Source organism: Pristis pectinata, chromosome 3 (assembly GCF_009764475.1).
Source record: "Pristis pectinata isolate sPriPec2 chromosome 3, sPriPec2.1.pri, whole genome shotgun sequence".
NCBI classification, from domain to species: domain Eukaryota; kingdom Metazoa; phylum Chordata; class Chondrichthyes; order Rhinopristiformes; family Pristidae; genus Pristis; species Pristis pectinata.
The window spans coordinates 125,431,395-125,452,304 of NC_067407.1; the positions used below are offsets into that span (position 1 = coordinate 125,431,395).

At 41.0% G+C, this 20,910-nt stretch overlaps 1 protein-coding gene across 4 annotated transcripts in view; it reads right to left on the reverse strand.

The window, feature by feature from the left end:
* Positions 1-20,910, reverse strand: part of ryr2a (ryanodine receptor 2a (cardiac)) — a 587,454-nt gene that overhangs the window by 418,249 nt on the left and 148,295 nt on the right. For all 4 annotated transcript variants that reach the window (XM_052011297.1, XM_052011295.1, XM_052011296.1 and 1 more), the window contains exons 2-3: positions 17,323-17,442; positions 9,402-9,506 (exon numbers count right to left, since the gene is read on the reverse strand). In XM_052011297.1, the coding sequence (XP_051867257.1) occupies positions 9,402-9,506; positions 17,323-17,442 (225 nt within the window). The remainder of the gene's footprint in view (positions 1-9,401; positions 9,507-17,322; positions 17,443-20,910) is intronic.

Sequence of the window (20,910 nt, forward strand, 5' to 3'; positions counted from 1 at the left end):
ATCCCAATGTTATAAGACTATTGAACAATTTCCTAGTATGATAAGATGGACTCTTGACCTCATAATCTACCTCGTTATGACCTTGCACCTTATTGTCTACCTCCACTTCACATTCTCTGTAACTGTAACACATTATTCTGCATTCTGTTAATGTTTTACCTTGTATTCCCTCAATGCACTGTGTAATGAATTGATCTGTATGAACGGTATGCAAGACAAGTTTTTCACTTTACCTCAGTACATGTGACAATAATAAACCAATGTATCAATTTAATTAGGGACAATTTACAGTGGCCAATTAACCTACCAACCCACACGTCTTTGGGATATGGGAGGAAACGAGACTACCCTGAGGAAGCCAATGTCGTCACAAGGGAAAATGTGCAAACTCCATACAGACAGCACCAGAGATCAGGATTTAACCTGGGTCTTTTGTGCTGTGAGGCAGCAGCTCTATTGGCTGCACAACTGTGCCAAATGCAGACATCTTCTGTTTTATGTATTGCCTCACAAGTGCCAGGAAAGGACCTCCTGCTAAGCTTTCTTGCTTCATTATCTGCTGCATAGGGGCAAGTACTGTGCCATCTATGATGAGTTACTGAGAAAAATGTCATGTGTAACTTGGGCAAATAAAGACAAAATATGTTTCTACTTCAAACAGAAATCCAAGACAGACAAAAATGCCTATTTTTGACCTGAGCAATGTTCAGAATAAATTATTTTTGCTCCTTTAATGATGTTGATTGTGCCAACCAAACTGAAGGGTTTGCGAAGAGTAAGCAAACACTGGCTGTGTAATTTTCAGTTGCTGGGTGAAAACTGGGTTGGGAAAATCAAGGAATGAGCCAATTTGCATTTCCCTGCCACTCTACCTGTCTCCAGGGATTTTACAACTGGGCTGACAGATTATAGTAATACACTGCTGTCAGAAATTTGTCTGAGATTTGTTGGTATGGAGTACCTCATCGTGTGAACATTGGACACGCTGCTTTGCCCTTCAGCTTCAAATTCCTTTTGTTCCAAAACTTGTTGGAACTGTGAGTACAAAGGGGGTGCCTGATACCTTGCTGATCAATAAAATACCTGCTGAAATGTTGAACCCAGAAGACTAAGAAAGAAACATGGTAGGGTGAATTAGAGTCAAACCAGCTATAGAAGAGAAATACAGAGATATTGGACCAAGGAGATGAAGAGAAAGAGAGATTAAGTCAGATTTGTTATCCTAGCATTACGGCACATCTAAAATTGACACATTAAAACATTAGAAACATTGGGGCTGTACAATGATGTCTCTAGTGGAGGTCAGATTCAATCATGACCTCTGGTGCTGTTGTGTAGAATTTGCACATTCTTTCTGTGAACACGTGGGTTTCCTCTGGGTACTCCCCCTACCCCCAACATCTTAAAAATATGCAGGTTGGTAGCCTCTAGTGTGTGAGTGAGTGGTATAATCTAAATTGGTAGGAATGTGGGGAGAACATAATGGCATTATTTTAGGATTAGTATAAATGGATGCTTGATGTTTGGTGTGGACGGTGGGCGTAAGGGCCTTTTTCCGTGCTCTATCTGTGCGATTCTCTGAGGTTGGCAAATGTGGTTCCGCAAGCCGCTCATGCAAAAAGATCGACTGATCCTGTACTTCAAGTCTACTTTCCCACCTGATCCCAGTATCCTTTGATTCCTTTAATATTCAAAAATTTATCCATCACAACGTTGCATGTACTGAGCAACTACCTGTTGAGGCAGAAAATTCCAAAGATTTATAAGCCTCTCTGTAAAGCAATTTCTCCTCATATTTGCCCTAAATGGCAGAATTCTTACCATTAGATTATGGCCTCCAGTCCTTGAGGCTCTGAGGAAGCAGTCTCTCCTGATTCAGACTGTCAAACACTCTCAGAATCTTTTTAACTGAGCTGATCAACAGGAAAAGCTTGCTGGAGAGAGTGCCTTGAAGATCTAGTTAATGGTCCCAACCAAGTCATCACAGAGGATTGGCTTTTGATAGTGGAAACCAGCAGGGGGCCTCTATGCTTCTTCTGACTTGGCATACTAGTCTCTAAATATACAGAGGATCTTTGCATGACTAAGACCTTGAGAATGCCCAGAGTACTTAATCTATGGCATTGACCATTTGTTTTTCATTTCTTTAACCTTGGTTACAGCAAACAGAAGATTCATTTTCATAAGGACTACAGAAAAAATCAGTCTCAGACCAGGGGCCAGTGTACATAAATCCCAGTGGCATTTTCAGTCAGTTCGACCAGAATTATCGTGGACATTTGACTGACCTGCCAAATAAACCCCAGAACATTTATCCTTACTGTTTAGATCAGATTAACTACAGATAAAGAGTAGCCAGAAAGAGGCCAAATTACTTTGACTCTCTCAAGGCAGTATACCTCAAGGAACACTGTAATATTCCATCGGATGATCATGAATGTAAAAAACTGAAGTATGGTTGCATGATAATTTTTTTTCCGGGTTCAGGCTAACTTTTAAGTGAATATTTAATTTCAAAGGCTTATAAAATCAACTCTGCAACTTAATGAAATCCCAGCACTCTAATTTCACTACAGCTGTTACGAAGGATTTACTAAAATGAAAATACAAGCAAACCTATATTGGTTCTTTTTCTACTACCGTCCTTTCCAATCTTTCGTTGTGGAGATTGTAGATGTGTTTGGGTTTGCAATGAACTAGCATTGTGGTCTCTCAATTCTGCGTGTAGGCTTACTTTCCACTTGTTCTGCACAGGGCAAGTCCCTAGGGTATTGCACAGCTCTGGACAGCCTGCAAATTACTATTTTAAGGAAAAAGAACTTGCATTTATATAGTTCCTTTCATGATCTTACAACATCTCAAAATGCTACACAGTTAATAGGATAATTAAAATACACGGGAGGATTTTATCCCCCAATGGCAGGTGGGATTAGTTTTGGTAAGAGGGTAAAAATCTGGAAGAGAACCCACATGCCTGAAATTTAATGGTTTAAGTATTCTAATGAGGTGACAAGCCTTTAATTTGAGAATGTACATGATAGGCACATGAATAAGCATGGATGGAGGGAAATGGATCATGTGCAGGCAGAAGTGATTAGTTTAATTTGGCATCATGGTTGGCACAGACATCGCGGGCCAAAGGGCCTGTTCTTTTGCTGTACTGTTCTATGTTCTAATGCACGTTTAACCACAAGCAGGTTTCCAAATCCAGATGAAAGCATAATGACAAGATGGGAATCCTGCACATCACTGCCAAAAAAGCTCCCCTACCCACCAACAAGAATCCACTAAACCCATGTGCCTACCCAATGGATGTGACTGCTTAACCATGTGTAGTCCTTCCATTCCCCTCAACCTGCAATCAGACTCACCCTGATTATCCATCTCTGGAATCAAAATGCAAAAATCTGCAGATACTGGAAATCTGAAATAAAAGCAGAGAATGCTGGAGATACTTGCCAGATCAGTCAGTATTCATGGAATGAGAAACAGGGTTAACGTTTCATCAGATCCAGGATCTAATGAAAATCATCAGTGTGAAATGTCAACTGTTTCTCTTTCCACTGATGCTGACCATCTTGCCAAGTGATTCCAATATTTTCCGGTTTTATTTCTTAATCAAAACCCAGTTCCCCTGAACCCTGACCCCCACCACCATCACTGCACAGTCAGACCACACTGTGCCCAATGGGATCCCTTAGATTCAGAATCAGTCTTCCACTGCACATGACCAGCCCCTCCTCTTCCACTCTCTGACCCCTCCGCTCCACCCACTAGCTCTCAGCCCAGTTTGATTGTGGTCTTGAGCTCTGGGGTTTCACATCTGCCAAGCAACTGGCCTGTTGATCAGGCCTGCTGTGGGAAGAAAATCTCCAGAGAAAAAAAAAATCAAAGAAATGTCCTCCTTTAAAACCCATCTGACATTTGAGAAACCCAAACTTTCAAATTTCTCAACCTTGGAACAGGTTCTCTACATCCCTCCCAACCTCTAGGGTAACATCCAGTCCTGAGTCACTGTTACTATGTACGCTCCATAACTCTGAATCATTCTGAACAAGTTCACAAACTGGAAGTGTACCATATGCTGCTTAAAACCAAAACTGGGTCTATCTTTTAAAACATCTTGCTAAATACAGGTTAATAATTCCATCAGAATTGCAGATTAATTTAGGGTTAATTTTATTTGTAATTCACATTCAGACATTCTGGATTTTGACAAGTCGAATTTAAAATTTAATTCCTTGATTTTACTGAAATATTCCTTAGACTGAACCAGAAGGAAATTCTGGATAATGGTAGGCTTGGTGCTCTGCAGTGTAGTAGAGGCAGTCCAGGTACTCTTGCTTTGCTTTCTGGTTGAACAGTGAACCCCCTCTCCTCACCCTAAATCCCAGGCTTCCTCTCTGCACTTCCCAATACCCCTCCCCGCAGCTTGGCTTTCTTCTGACATCTTCCTACCCAACAGCATCCAGAACTGGAGTAACGAAGGACTGACTACAGCCTTTAGTACCAGATATATTTATCCAATCAAAATAAAAAGGCTAGCTTCATTTATTTTGCACCTTCCAAAACATCAGAATGTCCCAAACAGCTTGATAGTCAATTGAGAACATTTGAAGTATAACCACTTTTGATGTAGGAAATTCAACTTGTCAACTGATGAGATTACAGATGATACTCTCTGGACAAGAAATCCAGGACTTTGGATCCAATCACATTCAGAGTCACAGACTTATACAGCATGGACACAGGGCCTTCAGCCCAACTCGTCCATGCCAACTAAGTTGCCTACCTGATCTGTGATACCAAACCTTGATTTTAAATGTACAACTAGTTTGTGATTGGGAAAAATGCTGGATTTTTAAATAACCAGCTGCTCAGTCCTGTTTGTCAGCTGACACACATTTATTTTATTCAAACAGCTGATATGATCTTGGCCAATTTCCATCTTCCTGCCTGTTCCCCATAACCCCTTGACTCTCCTGCAATCTAAGAATCGATCTATAAATGACTCAGTCTCCACAGCTCTCTGGGTATAGAATTCAAAGGATTCATGACCTTCTGAGAAAAGAAATTCTTCCTCACCTCTGGCTCAAACAGTGACAACTTATTCCAAAACTATGCTTCCTCATCCAAGATTTCCCCACGAGGGAAAACATCCTCTAAGCACCCACCTTGTCAAGTGACTTTAGAATCTGATGGAACCCTAACACTCTAATAACAATCCACTGCATAAAAAGGATGATTCTTCATAAACACACTTTGATAAAGAATACTTTGGTTTTATCAGGATTTCTGCAAAACTTAAATTAAAGATTGCTCAGAATTAAGTTTTGAGAAACAACTGTTGATTTAAGTGAAAGACAAGTTTCTAAAACATAATGCAGGTTTAATTGTAATTGAGCAGTGGACCAAAATGATTTGTATTCAGGGCATTATAAACTGAACGTCAGAATATGTTCTGATTTGACTGATGGCTTTTATTTATTTTGGGAATGCGACTCAACAGGATGTTTTCAAGAGCTCAAATTCTATGTTTGTATCAGGTTTATGCTTGTATTAGTATGTGACAAATTACAGTAAATTACCATTGAGATCTAAACCAATCCAAACAGGGCTAGTTCGCATTCATTCATAAATGGGGTTACATCATAAGGCACATGCTCATGCACATATGGGCATAATATGTTTAAAGTTTAAAATTCCCCTCCAATCAGTCAAATTTAAATTTCTGGACATTCCCCTGGACAATGTTAATCACCAACAATTCATCTAAGCAGGTGACCAATTGTGCCAGTGACAGTTTAAAATAAAATTAAAAATGGGATACTTTCTAATGAAAGACTCGAATGGCCTTTAAATTGGAGGCAATTGTTTGAAGTCATTTCAAGATGCCATTGTGCAATGCCCAAAGGAATTGAAGAGTTAAAGTGCCACATTGCATTATGGTGCAACAGTGTGTCAAAGGGACAAGTGAAGGAAGGGGAAAAAAAGAGGATTATTTTAGGTGGTTACCTAAGTTTAGGATAGATGTGAAGGTCCTAGAAACGGTAGAGAAAAGAATTTACTGAAATGGTTCCAGGGATGAGGGATTTTATCTTGAAAGTTAGAATGGAGAAGCTGACATCATTCTCCTTGAAGCAAAGAGAATTACGAGGAAGTTTGATAGAAGGGTACACAATCACAATTGGTTTAGACATGGTAAGTGAAGGGTGCATGTTCCCATTAGTGAACGATTCATGAACCAAGGGACACAGGTTTAAAATTGCGACCAAAAGATACACGGGTAAGGAAATAATGTGGGGTGTAGTGAGGAGAAACATTTTATTTGGAATTTGGAACTGGAACCCACCTCCTGTAGAAGTGGTAGAAAAAGAATCAATTGAAAAGGGAATTAGATTGATCCTTGAAAGTAAATAATTCACATGGCTTGAGGAATAAGACTGAAGGGAATGTCCTCATAGAACCCTTCTCCAGCACCATAATAATGCTATGATTCTGTGAGAAAGTACAGTTGGTAACTGTGGAAACATAGGAGCCAATTTCTTTTCAGCAAAATCATATTAATGGCAATGTGATGCAAAACCAAATAATCTGTTTTATTGAGTGGCTCAGGAATAACTTCTAGCCAGAACACTGGAGAAGAGCCCCCTGTTCTTCTTCAAATAGTGGCATGGGATCTTTTACGTTAACCTAATAGGGCCATGGTTTAGTGGCTCAATCTAATGAGAATTCAGCACCATTCCATTCTCTGAAGTGAGGCTTGACTGCAGAGATTTCTGCTTCCTCAGCTGAGAATGCTCCCAACACCAGGGTCAAAACTTAGTGTGTGCAAACAAAAAGAATGCATCAAAGGTCAAAATGTGACCAACATGCATTTGAAACTCTTATCAGTAGTGGATCTTAGCAAATTTCTTATGGTTAGACATTGTCTAAAATTAATTTTAGCAATTTCTTGAGAGTTGAACACACAATGATTTTGTCAAACACTCCACTGTTCACTACTTTGGACCATTTAACAGAATCAAACTAATGGTTGTGCAGAATGACTGAACAGAAGATTTTCATTACAAAGTATTAATCACTTGTCCATCTCCTCTGAATGATAAATTCTGAACTAATCATTTTAAAATTCACAACCTGGAAATTAGAAAATTATCATATGAGGAATTAGTACCGTCATATGTCAATACATCAAAATAATTTAATCATTGCCTCCAAATAGCAAACTAATAATCTGAAATAAATGCTTAATATTGATACAATGAATAATAATTTACAAAGGCACAAAGATTACTTCAGATTGTACAACTGGGAGTCTTAACTGAATCAAGTAGGTTTAGATCAGGTAATATGGCTAAAACTCAATAGATAAGGTCACTAAACTGAGGCAAAAACTTAACATAACTTCTGAGACAATGTGGGTATGTGACATTATTTGTAATAGAATTAAGCACTGCAATGAGCTAAACCACAGCCTGCCAGCTTTAATTATTTAATGCAACAATAGCAGAAATAGCAAGAATTGGAATGTCTCATAGGTACATAATGTTACTCATCTTACAATGTCTGTAATTATATTTCCTGCATGCCTAAAAATAGGGAACAGTAATAATGCTTATTGAGTCATATGTTCTGATGTTTTCCATTCCTACTACTATTTTTATTTATAGGACCAGAAAACAAGGACTGAAATATTAGTATGTTGAGCACTTTTGCAAGTATTCTGCTTTGTGAAAAAAAACGGAATGCCTTTTGAAGGTTTTTTAATCCCCATTTCTTAATAATTCTAATTCAAAACTTTGCAATGGCTCTTAATTTTCTAAGTCCTGATTTCTGATCTTTCACTGTTAATATTTCCTCTGGATTGAATTGTTCCCTTGGGCTGGATTTTATGATCAGGCCTTCAAGCAGACACTTATCCAGAAATTGTAGAACATGGACTTTGCTGAAATGTGGTCAACATGACTGCTTACACTTCACTGCATTGCTCATTGTTATGTGTGACAAACTTAGAAGTCTTTCACAAATATTTTCTTACAATTTACCTATGTTTCCATCCTGTGAGCAAACACATATCAGATGAACTGGGGACTGACTGCAAAGCCACTCTGGAGCCTTCTGTCTTCCATGACCACATCTATAGGTGTGCATGTGAGACATACTACTGTTGCCCTAAACTTGTCACAGTTGGTTTACTATCACCAGACGTTGCACAGAAGTTGCAGATTGAGGTGGGTCGAGTGTGGAAGACCTAAGGCTTGAGGGTAAACTGGAATTTGAAACTAACAGAATTATCCAATATGTTATGATTAACCAAGAATTAACTGAGAAGTTTAAGGAGATTTCTTAGAAGTTTAAGGAGATTCAGCAGGTCATCGAAGACTCTGACAAACTTCTCTAAATGTACAGAGGAAAGCATTCTGACTGATTGCATCACGGCCTGGTATGGAAACTCCAATGCACAGGAATGTAAGAGGCTAGAGAGAGTAGTGGACTCAGCCAGTTCCATCATGGGTAAAGATCTCCCCACCATTGAGGACATCCACCACAGGCGTCAGGACGTATCATCAGGGACCTCCAACATCCAGACCATGCCCTCTTCTCGAGACTGCCATCGGGCAGGAGGTACAGGAGCCTGAAGACCCACACCTCAAGGTTCAACAATAGCTTCTTCCCCACTGCCGTCAGGTTCTTGAAATGGCCTGAAAAACCTTAACACTACCTCGGACTATATTTCTTCTCTCTCTCTCAACTTGCACTGGTGTCATTATGTTTACTTGTCGTGTAAGTTATGTATAATTTATGTTAATTTGTTCATGCTAACTTATGCTTATCACATTTGTAATGTATTGTGCTGCTGCAGCTGCAAAGAGCTAACTTTCATGGCAGTTATACTCTGTGTATGTATGCCTATGACGATAAACTTGAACTTCAACTTGAACTAGAACCCCAGCATTGACACTAACACCGTGGTTCACTTGGGGACAAAAAAAGTTTGTTCGTTTTAGAACAAAAGTGACTGAGGAAGGATTAGACTGAGGCGTATAAAATTATGAGTGACCTTGACAAAATGATCTATTCCTTTAACAAGGAGGACAATAACTAAGGGGCATGGATTTGAGTTAACTCATAGAAAGAGTGAAGGAGAATTCAGGACATATAGTCCAGGTCTGGAACTCATTGCCTGAAAGAGTGATGGAGGCAAAAATTCTCACTTCATTCAAGAACACTTGAAGAGCTATAACCTGCACAGCTACGGACTGAGCTGGGATATGGGATTAACCCAAATCCCATTTTTTTGGTAGGGATGGACAAGATGGGCTGACAGGCCTCTTAGCATGATTTAAGTCTCTACAGTCCTGCTGGTAAATGTTACTCCAGGTTTTAAAATTACTTGCCCCTTCTGCTTTCTCTTCATTGTTTGCCAACATCTCTTGCAGAGCTCGAACAGAGAGGGATTGCTCCAACACAAAGGTGCAGATGGAGAGATCCGGAGGAACATTCTGCAATAAAAGGAACAAGATATAACATTCTCCCATTAGAGAAAGCTTGCATCCAATCACTATTTCTAAGCTCAATTTGAAATGCTTTTCAATTCCTTCCAAACTATTAGCCGGCCAGTTCCAAGTGTTTTCAGACTATTTTGAAGAAAGATCTGCATTGATGTAGCACCTCTCATACTCTCAGTTCTTCCCAAAATACTTTACTGCCAATGAAGTACAATTATAAACTAATAAAGTTTTAGTAAGCAATTAAACAACAGAGCATGTTTAAACTTAAAGTAGTTAAGTAGAAGCACAATAATTGAAAACATTAAAGTAGAATGTTAAAAAAAATATTCTTCCCCTTTCCTCCCAGTCAGCAACCCTGGCATCACCACTGAAATAAGTGGGGTCTCCAGCCCAGAGACTGGTCCCTGTTGTTGGACTCCATGCGGGGTGCAGCGACGGAGTGCAGTGAAAGATGCAGTGCTATCTAGGACTCATCAACCCTCGACTCAGAACAGGTGGATAAGACTGGGGCTTCCTTCCATGTGAATGACTGGTGGATTCCTTCCAGCCACTGCCAGCAAGATTTAGCCCAAAGACGTCTTGGGGTAGAGAATTAGACAGGTTCATAACTATCCAGGAAAACAATTGCCAAGAATATATGATCAACTTCTTATCTTGTGGATAAATTGGGATTAGTTTAAATGGGTGCCTGATGGTCAATGTGGACTAGGTGAGCCAAAGGTCCTGTCTCTACGCGGTATGACTCTGTGACTCTGCAGAACCTTTTCCAGAGGGATTCTTGGTTTGCTCACAAAGGTGCTAATTACGTCTCCAAATCATGCTTGATGAAAACAGAATCCCTCAAAGAATATTGGAAAAGGGGAAATAATGGAACTCTTGTGTCATTTTCCTTGGAATCTTACATATTTACAACAACTTACTTCAGCAAATGCCTCAATGATAGTCGGTACCAGTGACACTAAAAGTTCTGATGCTCATGCTGCATCATTAGAATGCAGCTTTCAATAAGCTAAGCTGTGTGACCAACACATTTTAAGAAATTCAACAACTCAAAGTAACATATGAATAGAAGGAAACCATTCAGTCCTGCAAGCCTGTTTTAACATTTAATAAGATCATGGTCCATCTTGGCCTAACTCCAGCAACTTGCCTCTTTCCTTGCTTGACAAAAATCTGACAACCTTTAAAATTACCATTTGATCTGGCTGTGTTCCAAATTCCCACCACCCTCTTTGTGTAGCAGTTCATTCCTCACTTCATTCCAGCCCAACCAGTGCAAACAGGAGACACAAGAGACTGCAGATGCTGGAACCTGGAGCAAAAGACAAACTGCTGGAGGAATTCAGTGAGTCCGGCAGCATCTGCGGAAGGAAATGGACAGTCGACACTTCAGGTCGAGACCCTTCATCTGGACTGGTTTTCTCTCCAGGAAGCGCTGCCTCAAGAAGCAACATCTATGATCAAAGATCCCCACCATCCGGGCCACGCCATCTTTTTGCAGCTACCATCGGGCAGGAGGTACAGAAGCCTGAAGTCCCCCCGCCACCAGGTTTCAAGAACAGCTACTTCCCTTCAACTATTTGGTTCTTGAACCAACCAGCAAAACCCTAGTCACTACAGTTTAGCAACACTATGATCCCTTTGTACTAAAATGGACTTTTTCTTGTTCTAATTGTGTTCTTTCTTGTAAAAATTGTGTTTATGTTTTTCTTGTGAATGCCGCTTATATGATGCTATGTGCCTTTGACACTGCTGCAAGTAAGTTTTTCGTTGCAGCTGTGCGTACATGTACTTGTGCACCTGACAATAAACTCAACTTGACTATCTAACTTGATAGCAGAAAAAGTTCAATTAAGTCCCCCACTTAATTTAAATTCCAGGGAATACAATTTTAGGTTCTGTAATCTCTATTTGTGATTTAACCATTCGAGTTTGGTGAAAATGTGCCAATTTATCCAATATATCCTTCCCACGTTTAGAGCAAAGACCTGCTCATAGTGCTCCAGTTGTGGTCTAATTAGGGCCTTGCGTAGCTGTAGTTTGAGTTATATCTGCCTGTAATCCAGTCTTCTAGATATAAAGGCCAGTGAATTCATGTCCTTCTTCATTTTTGTTTTCACCAGTTCATGTCAATTTAGTCATCACTGTACAAGAACCAAGTCTCTCCTCCATCAATTCTCATCGTTCACTCATTCGAAAGGGCTCCTTTTTTAATTCTCAAATGGATGACCTCATTAGTGTTGATATTGAAATCCATTTCCTGCAGTTCTCCCCATTTGCTCAACCTATTAATAACACTTTGTAATTAATACTGCCACCCACACTGCTTACAATGCCCCCTTCCTTTGTGTCGTCAGCAGGGTTTATGGCTTTCTATCCCATTATTTAAGTTATTTATAAATACGTTGAACACAGATCCTTGCAGGATACTATTAGTCACATTCTGCCTTTCAGACCACCTGTCTGTTATCTTTAGTCTGTCTCCTGCCACTCAGCCCATTTCCCAGCTGTCAATAAATTGCCTTCGATTCCACAAGCTTCAGCTACCAGTCTCTTGCAAGAAATCAGCGCATGGCTACTGCAAGTCCAAATAAATAACATCCATAGACTATCCCCTGCTCCCTCTTTTCGGCACCTCTTCAAAAATTTCAGTCGGGTCTTTTAGGTATGGCCTACCTTTGTAAATCCATGATAGCATTCCCTGACCAACCAAATATTTCCGAAGTATTCAGTTGCACTTGTAAATCCCAGCAACTGTCTGCATTTCCGTAGAATCCCCCTCTCACTTCTCTTAAATAGTGATGTACGTACTTTTGTACTCCAAGGGAATGCTGGAATGCTTTCTGGGTCAGGGCAACATTGGAAGGTTATAATTGGGGTTTCTGCATTGTTCTCACTTACATCTTCCAAAACCTTTATCACTTAATATTAGGACAATGCAGTGGCACAGCTAGTGAAGCTGCTGCCCCACAGCTCCAATTATCCCTGTTCAATCCTGACCTCTGATGCTATCTGTGTGGAGTTTAGACATTCTCCCTGGGACGGCATGGGTTTCCTTCAGATGCTCCAGATTCCTCCCGCATCTCAAAGACGTGCAGGTAGGTAAAATAACTGACCACTGTAAATGGCCCCTAGTGTACAGGTGAGTGGTAGAATCTGGGATGGTGGAGGAAGCAGATACGATAGAGGTGTTTAAGAGGCTCTTAGATAGGCACGTGAATATATAGGGAATGCAGGGATGTGGATCATGTGCAGGCAGATGGGATTAGATTAATTTGGCATCATATTCAGCACAGACATGGTGGGCCGAAGGGCCTGTTCCTGTGCTGTACTGTTCAGTGTTCTATGTGTTTCAATAAGATCATGGGTCAGTGTGACAGAAAGGGGCATAGTTCAGTTTATGGAGGTCTTTTGTAGGTTGGGTTTACATTATGGATCCCCTGTCTACATGACTAGAATAATGACTAAAACCTTCCTGCAATATGTGTCAGCTGGTCGTCCAAACTCCTTTAAGAGTGAAAAGGTGGTTGATCTTCAAAGATTTCAAGCCACTTGTAGGTGCAAAATAAACACCAATTTGCAGACACTTGGAGAACAAGAACAGGTTTTTAAAACACAGAAGCATTTGCAAATCTGAATCAAAAGACTGTTGCTTCAAACTGCACTCCACAACTTCAGCACAAAATCTAATCTAAGCAGCAACATTACATCATGATAACTACCTAAGATGCTTCAGAAGCAACTAATGAGGTCCCATGAACTCCAAATAAAAATAAAATACCAGTTTATGTTTTAATTCCAGATAAAATTCAGTCAAGGAAACTACACTTCTTTGTCAAATAGCTGGAGGGGCTTTTCATATCTCCTAAATAGAACGGCAGAGCCTCAGTTTTATGTCTGACCCAAGAGGAAGGCAATGCAGTGTTCCTTTGTGAGCGGACCCAGCCCTTGTAAACAAATCCAAAAATAACAGCATTCTGACTCAGAGAATGCTACCACTATGCTAAGCTGAGAACTGAGTGACTAGCTCTTATGAAGCACCTAATACTTCATTTGGCAACAAACAACAATGCTAATTCAGGGGGATACTAAATATTGCAGATAGCATTATTTGTAAGAGGGCAGAATTCTCTAGGTGGTGAAAACAAGATCCTAAAATGGTAACACTATTTTGCTTTTCTGATACTTTTATATACTACACAATGCTTTTAAAATATACACATTAAAACTGCATGGGATATCTGTAAGGCTACTTAATTACATTAGAAAGAACTGCTTTCCTTTGTTGGAAAGTTTCAAGAGACTGGGACTTAAATTACATATCACCACCTGACCACTTCAAAGACAAATCAATACAGCTTTAAAAGTGTGTGGTGATAACAAAGTGTCTTACAGGATAAAGACCCAGAGCCTTGCTCCTATTCTCCACAAAAGGACAGCTGCATATCGCTACATGACAGTGCTGGCAATTTCAAAAATAACTCTTTGCTCATTTACTGGGTCATTGAAAGGAATCCTGCAGGCAGCTCTTCCACTCCAGACACCAGCCTGACTTACTCACTGGAGTTATTGCAGACCAATTTCTCTCCTGGATATTCATTTTGTGCAGGACTGCTCTGCCCATCAAGCACAGCATTGTCAATCCATCCACCATCTGCCTGATCTGCTGAAGTCTAGCCTCCGGCAAATATTTACTTTTTTAGAAAGAGCACTCCCAATCTGAAAATAAAGCATACTTTTTCAGTCACGATTTCCATGATTAATGAGCATGGCCATGCTTGGATTTGAAGTAGACATAATTTTAGTTTATTGGAGACCTCTGTCCGCTCATGGAAACTGTCTCTTAGCTGGGATCTCTCGGTGGCCAGCCATTTTAACTCCACTTCCCATTCCTACACCGACATATCTGTCCATGGCCTCCTCCACTGTCAGGTCGAGGCCAAACACAAATTAGAGGAACAGCACCTCATATTCCGCCTGAGCGGTCTCCAACCTAGCAGCATGAACATGGAAATCTCAGGCTTCCAGTCACCACTCCCCCTCACCCCCCCTTTCCCCTTTTTTTCTTCTCTCTCTCTCCTCCTGATTCAACTGGCCCCCATCACCCTCTCTCTTTCCCCTCCCCACCCTCTCCATCTGCCCATCTCCCACACACCCCTCCCACTGGGTCTCCTCCCCACCTCCCTCCCTTTATTCCATGCTCCACCTTCCTCTTCTATCAGATTCCATTATCTTCACTTCCGCCTATCAACTCCCAGCTTCTGACATCATCCCTGCTCTCCCCCCTCCCTGAACCTGCCTATCACCCCCCCCTCACCTGGATCCACCTATCACATGCCAGCTCTTGCTCCACCCCTTCCCTCCACCTTTTTATACCGGCCATCTCCCCTCTTTCTTTCAGCCCAGATGAAGGGTCTTGACCCAAAAGGTCAACTGTCCATTTCCCTCCGTAGATGCTGCCTGACCCGCTGAGTTCCTCCAGCGCTTTTTATGTTGCTCTCTGTTGATAAAAGCTCAGAGAAGAAAACACGAGCACCACCAATTGCACTTAGTTGTAACCGATTCAGCAATGGATGTTGAATAAAATGTGGCCATGAGCAAGCACTGCAGGTGAGATTTTGACACCTGAACATTCTCCAGGACAATAACATTCTCTAAAATAAACACTACTTTTGATCTCCAAGAATTCCTGGAATTATTATTTTACTGGTTAGTCACTTTCATCTGATCCTGCTGTCAACAAGGTGAGCTACTACTTAAATAGAAATGTTGCACTGGAAAAAATGCTTTTCCACTGCAACATATTGGTTCCACTAAAGTAAATGTTTAAGTTAAAATCACTAGCTACAACAAAAGTGCTCAACTTGCATCATCATTAGGCAGTGTCTCTGTGACATTCTGCTGCAGGATTAATACTGGTTGACAGCTCAAACCCATTTGCAGAAAACAGCTTTCATAATGTGTGAAAGCTGACACTTATTGCCATTCAGTGTGTAAAACAAAGCAGCCTGAGCAAAATGTGCACCAGTGAGCATCAATGTTGAGAACATTTGGAGCTAGCTGGCTTCTTAAACCTAATTTGAAGGCCTGGTAACCATAAATACTTCTCCACTTTTGTTGTTTGTCCATGTTGTCTTTTAATGCCAAGTATCAAAATAGGCATATCACTGGGTATCATCACTTCAGCCTCTTTCACTGGTGAAAGGTAGTGTGTAGGCATTGCCCACATGAGTCTTCTGTGAAACACACTGATGTGGAAGAAGTGATTTAACATTGCACCTAGATTACAGCATTGCAGAGAGAGGCTGTTTCAACAACAAGCAGCAGCTCTGCAATGACTAGTGCCTGAGGCAACATGGAGATGCCAAGAGGTGTCTTCTCCGCATTGACAGGCAATTTTTGCTGCATTTTTGCCATGTCATCCTGATGGCAGAGGTCACATAATGTAGTTTCATATTGACCTACTTTCGTGAATTCATGGGATGCAGGTATCATTGGCAAGGCTAGCATTGTAACCTCCATTAATGGCCTCTAGGACGAATGGGTTGTTGGGCCATTTCAAAGGGTAGTTAAGGGTTGATCATTAAGACCAGACCAGGCAAGGAGACTGGCAGCAGCTCCCATAATCTCTGTCGAGAGAATCGATGCAAGCCGGCAAAAGGGAAGCTCCAACTTATTTTTGCAGTCAGTGAAAAGCCAATAGCTGGGTCCACTGACTGCAGAATTTTGGTTATCGTGACCTTCCTTCCACAGGGCTCAGAGCAGGAAAATCTTAAGGGAAATAAGGCAGTCGGTATTGACCTATTTACTTTTTAGATTCAGTAAAGCCCTTTCAATACAGGACTGCTGGCAACTGGAGCTGTAATGACCTCTTGCGATAAAAATGCATGATGACATTCACAGTCAAGACTGATGTATAAATAATGGCCATAGGGATAAAGTATGAAAGGATAACTAATTTCTGAATTGAAGACAAGCAGGCAATTAATGCTGTAATAAAATATTTTCATTATAAATAATGAATAAGTGGAGAGTGAATGTTTCAGGAAGGTCAATGACCTTTCGTCAGATCCTGCCAGACCTGTTGAGTATTTCTAGTATTTTCTACTTTCATTTCAGATTTCCAATATGTTGCCTTTGTATAAGGAGTCGAGGTCTTGGAAAGAAGGAAAGAGCTCAAAATATCTCAGTGAGAGACAATGCAGCTTCCCAAGAAAAAGTGCATTCACAATGTCGCATGACTTAGTCAACATACCTTGCTTATGGCTCTTCTATGATAGATAACTTAGTATGGCAAGCATTATTAAGGGACATTCTCATTGAAAGCAACATATGATCCTCCTTTTATCATGCCTGTCTGCACAGTTCAGTTTACAAAGGGAACCTTATAAAAGGACTTAGCACCCCGTAGACCAAGAAGAAAAATATAGCCAAAACATAGAGGCTGTATAAATATTAAACAAGAAATCTCTCTTAATATTTATCTTTTTTAATCATTAAATAAGTAGTTGTGGTTATCATGAATGAGTAATTTAAATTTTGAAAGTGTAGCAGCTCTTCATTATTTTCATTAATCAACAAATTAATTTCTGACTTCTCTTGCAATACTACTTCTTTTAAGACCAGAAGACACAGGAGCAGAATTAGGCCATTCAGCCCATCGAGTCTGCTCTGCCATTCGGAATTTATACTACAAGTTGTTATACTGTACATAGCCTTGAGGATTCAGTCTTGATGTGTTGCCAGTTACAGATGCTAAAGTCTACGGTGACTGATGAAAGTACAACAAAGATTCAAAAAGGCTCACCTTAGAATTTGAGGTAGACTCCAAAAAACAGAGTCGATTGCCAAAACCCTCGGCAGCGAGACAGAGTTTGAGCTGCTCTTTGTGGAGAGTGGCACTGCACTGCAGCACAACTTCATCATTCTGCAAGAAGATAAACAAAATATACACATCATATAGAGTTCACCATCTAGTTAGTTTACACCACACTGGTCACATGAAATGCAGAGCAAAAATCAACCATTCATTTAACGTAATTTAGAAGCATCAACCTGTTATTTTCCAAAACAATAACCAGCACATTTTAACAGAGCAAAGGCAAACACAAATCTAAAAAAAACTTGCATTTAACTCAGAAATACAGTTCATGGAAGAGAGGGAAGAAACAGAATGTTGTTTGTCACCTATCAGCCCAGGCCTGGATATTGTCCCGGTCTTGCTGCATTTGGTTGTGGACTGCCTCATTACCTGAGGAGTCGTGAACTATTTCTGCCTGCTCTTGCTCCACCAAACCTTGACTCTTATCCTGTCCCCCATTGTCCATTGCCCAGTCCCTTCCCACCTACATCAAGGGCACCTCTCATGCCCTCCACCATTTCAATGACTTCCAGTTCCCTGGTTCCAACCACCTCATCTTTACCATGGACATCCAGTCTCAGTAACCTCCATCCTCCATCAGAAAGGTCCTAGGGCCCTTCACTTCTTTCTGGAACAATGACCCAAACAGTCCCCTTTAGTAACACTCTCATCCGCCTGGCAGAACTTGTTCTTACCTTCAACAACTTCTCTTTCAATTCCTCCCACTTTCTACAAATAAAAAGTGTAGTCATGGACACTCACATGGGATCTAGCTGCACTTGTCTTTTTGTTAGCTACATGAAACAGTCCTTGATTCAAAACTACTCTGGGTAGCCCAGGATGAAAGTTATCACTGCACCTGTTTCCAGACTTTGACAAACATACATTCTGGAAGGAAGTGGATGATGCTCTCATCCCCAGCGCAGCCACCTTGAGGACAGAGCACAGTTGTGTTGGGCTCCAGCTGTGCATGAGCTATCTGACAGGGAGGGCTCTTCTCACCACCAGTCAAGCAAGGTGCTTATTTGAAACATCTGGCAATAAGGCATCCTGCCAAAGGACATTGACAAACTGCCTGGGAAACCATCCCAAAGGATCTACCATTACTTTCCTCCACAGGGCCTTTAGAGCATTTTGTGCAGACCACTTGCTGATTGACCTGTGGACAAAAGGTGTTCTTCTGCACAAGCTTTTCTACAAGGCATTGGTAGTACAGATCAGTCCAACTGAATGGAATGTCCTGCAGTAACAGGACCAGGCCCATTCTTTGCAATACCTGTAACAGATAAACTTCAGCAAATAACAACAGTGTTTTTTTATTCTCAGTGACTACACAAAGCCATATGAGAAGGTAGCCATCCACATTAGGTGGATTTTTCTTCCAATCTCTGTGAGGGGTAATTTTTTATTTCAAAAATAAACATTACTCATAAAATATATATGCAAAAAGAAAAATGCAATTCAAAAACGTTTTACATTCTTTGTGTCATTTGGTCAATACATTCAGTGGCGTTAACACTTTTTTTTGAAACATAGCACCATTGCCACTCATGTGGTCCCCTGGGCGATGCACCATTTCAATGTTTGAGGGGCTTCCTACCCAACCCTGCCCCTCCACATCCAGTAGCGAAAGGACCCTAGACCGTGGTCCTTCCCCACAGAGCCTTAGCATTGGCTGTAATCCTCCAGCACATATTCCTGCAGCCTGGATGTGCCATTTGGCAGCATTCCCTTATGGACATCTCACTGTGCTGGAAGACCAACAAGTTTTGGGCAGACCAAAGGGCGTCTTTCACCAAGTTGATGATCTTCCAGCAGCACCTGACATCTGTCTCAGTGTGTGACCCTGGGAACAGCCCGTAGATCAGTCCTCTGTTACGCAGCTGCTTGGGATGAACCGAGACAAGGACACTTGCATCCTTCTCCATACCCTGTTAGCAAATCCACAGTCTGCAAAGAGGTGGGTGACTGTCTCTTCCCCACCGCAGCCGTCCCGGGGGCAGCGTGTATTGGGGATGATACTTCGCAAATTTTAAAGGGGGCCCACCTGCAGGAAGTTCGACATGCCAAACTTCAAATTCATGAACTAGGTCAGGTTGGTCCCCTTCAAGGTGTTTGCGGGACAATCATGTGCAAGTGACAACAAAATGTGCTACATGCCAGTTGACATCACTGTGCATATCTGGATGCCTCCATGTGTTGAGGCAGAGGGGTAGAGAGACCTGGAACAAACTTTGTGTTCGATGAGTGCAGTGATTTACATTCATTCGTCCAACACACATCAACATTGCACCAAATAAAAGAATTGCTGGCACTGTGTCTCCTCTCACCACAACCAAAATGGGAAACCTACACACCTCACTCAGAATGACAGTCACTGAATTTGAAGATGCACAGTGGCATAGGAGGAGATTTCTCATCATGTGACAGTAGTATACAGGGCCATTCTGTTTTTCATGATGAATATCACCAATTGTTCCCCTACATAGGTCTCTCATCCTTATGGCTCCAGAATGTGACTTTTATTGCTCAATACCTACTTAAATGATCATAACAGCAAATCTGTGCTCTGCATACTGATGACTGAAATACTGCACACCTCAGCATGTGTTTAAAACTCTCATTACAGAAGGCAGAATGAAAAGTAATCTTTCAAGCTGATCACAACTGCAGACCCAAAACTATTCAGTTTATCTAAATCACATCAATGAACCACATACAGTTTTACAGAGGGATCGATTTCCCTACAATCTTTCTTAATGAAAAATAATAAAGAAACACTTGTTAAACTATTGGAAGCAAGGCTGGCTTAGGTTTTTTAAATTACTTGCAATTCTTTTTTCTGCACCTGCTAACCTTGCATCTCACAACAGACCAGTAGTGGAACAGATTTCTTTTAAATATGCCTTAAATCTGTCCTAACGCAGAGGAAGGGATATTTTCCTGAGTGTATAACTATGAAAAATGTTGGACATTGTAACAAGACAAAGCACATGCCTATGAAGTAAACCCTTCAATGTTCTTTCCATTTAAACTAATGGAATGAAATTGGTCCATTTCCTTCAGAGTCACACATTCTGATCGACATCATTTTCAAATGTCAGAGTGCTCAGTGCAGGCCCATGAAAATCATCCTCTATAAACCTTGCACATCACATGTTACAATTATGAGAACTCTATATTTATAGAACATTGATTAAGATATTCCTAGTTACCAGAAGGACAATATTAAATAGTAGAGTACCATGGGCACACTGCCAACATTCAGTAAGTGTTGCTGGGAGCCCACTGAAACCAGGACTGGAAATGTAGCAGGTACAAGGTGGCAATAGGCCTGGTGGTTGAAAATAAAGGGTGAGGTAAGAGAGGTACACTGAAGGGCTCCTACCGTCCAGTCATAGTATTTTTGAGGGGCTACCACAAGCATTTCCCACTCCACCTGGGCTCTCAAACACTTGCTCCAAAAGTATTCCTGCAGCAATCAAGAGGAGCCTTTTTTAGGGGATATTGACCATCCAATTGTGGCCTACACCC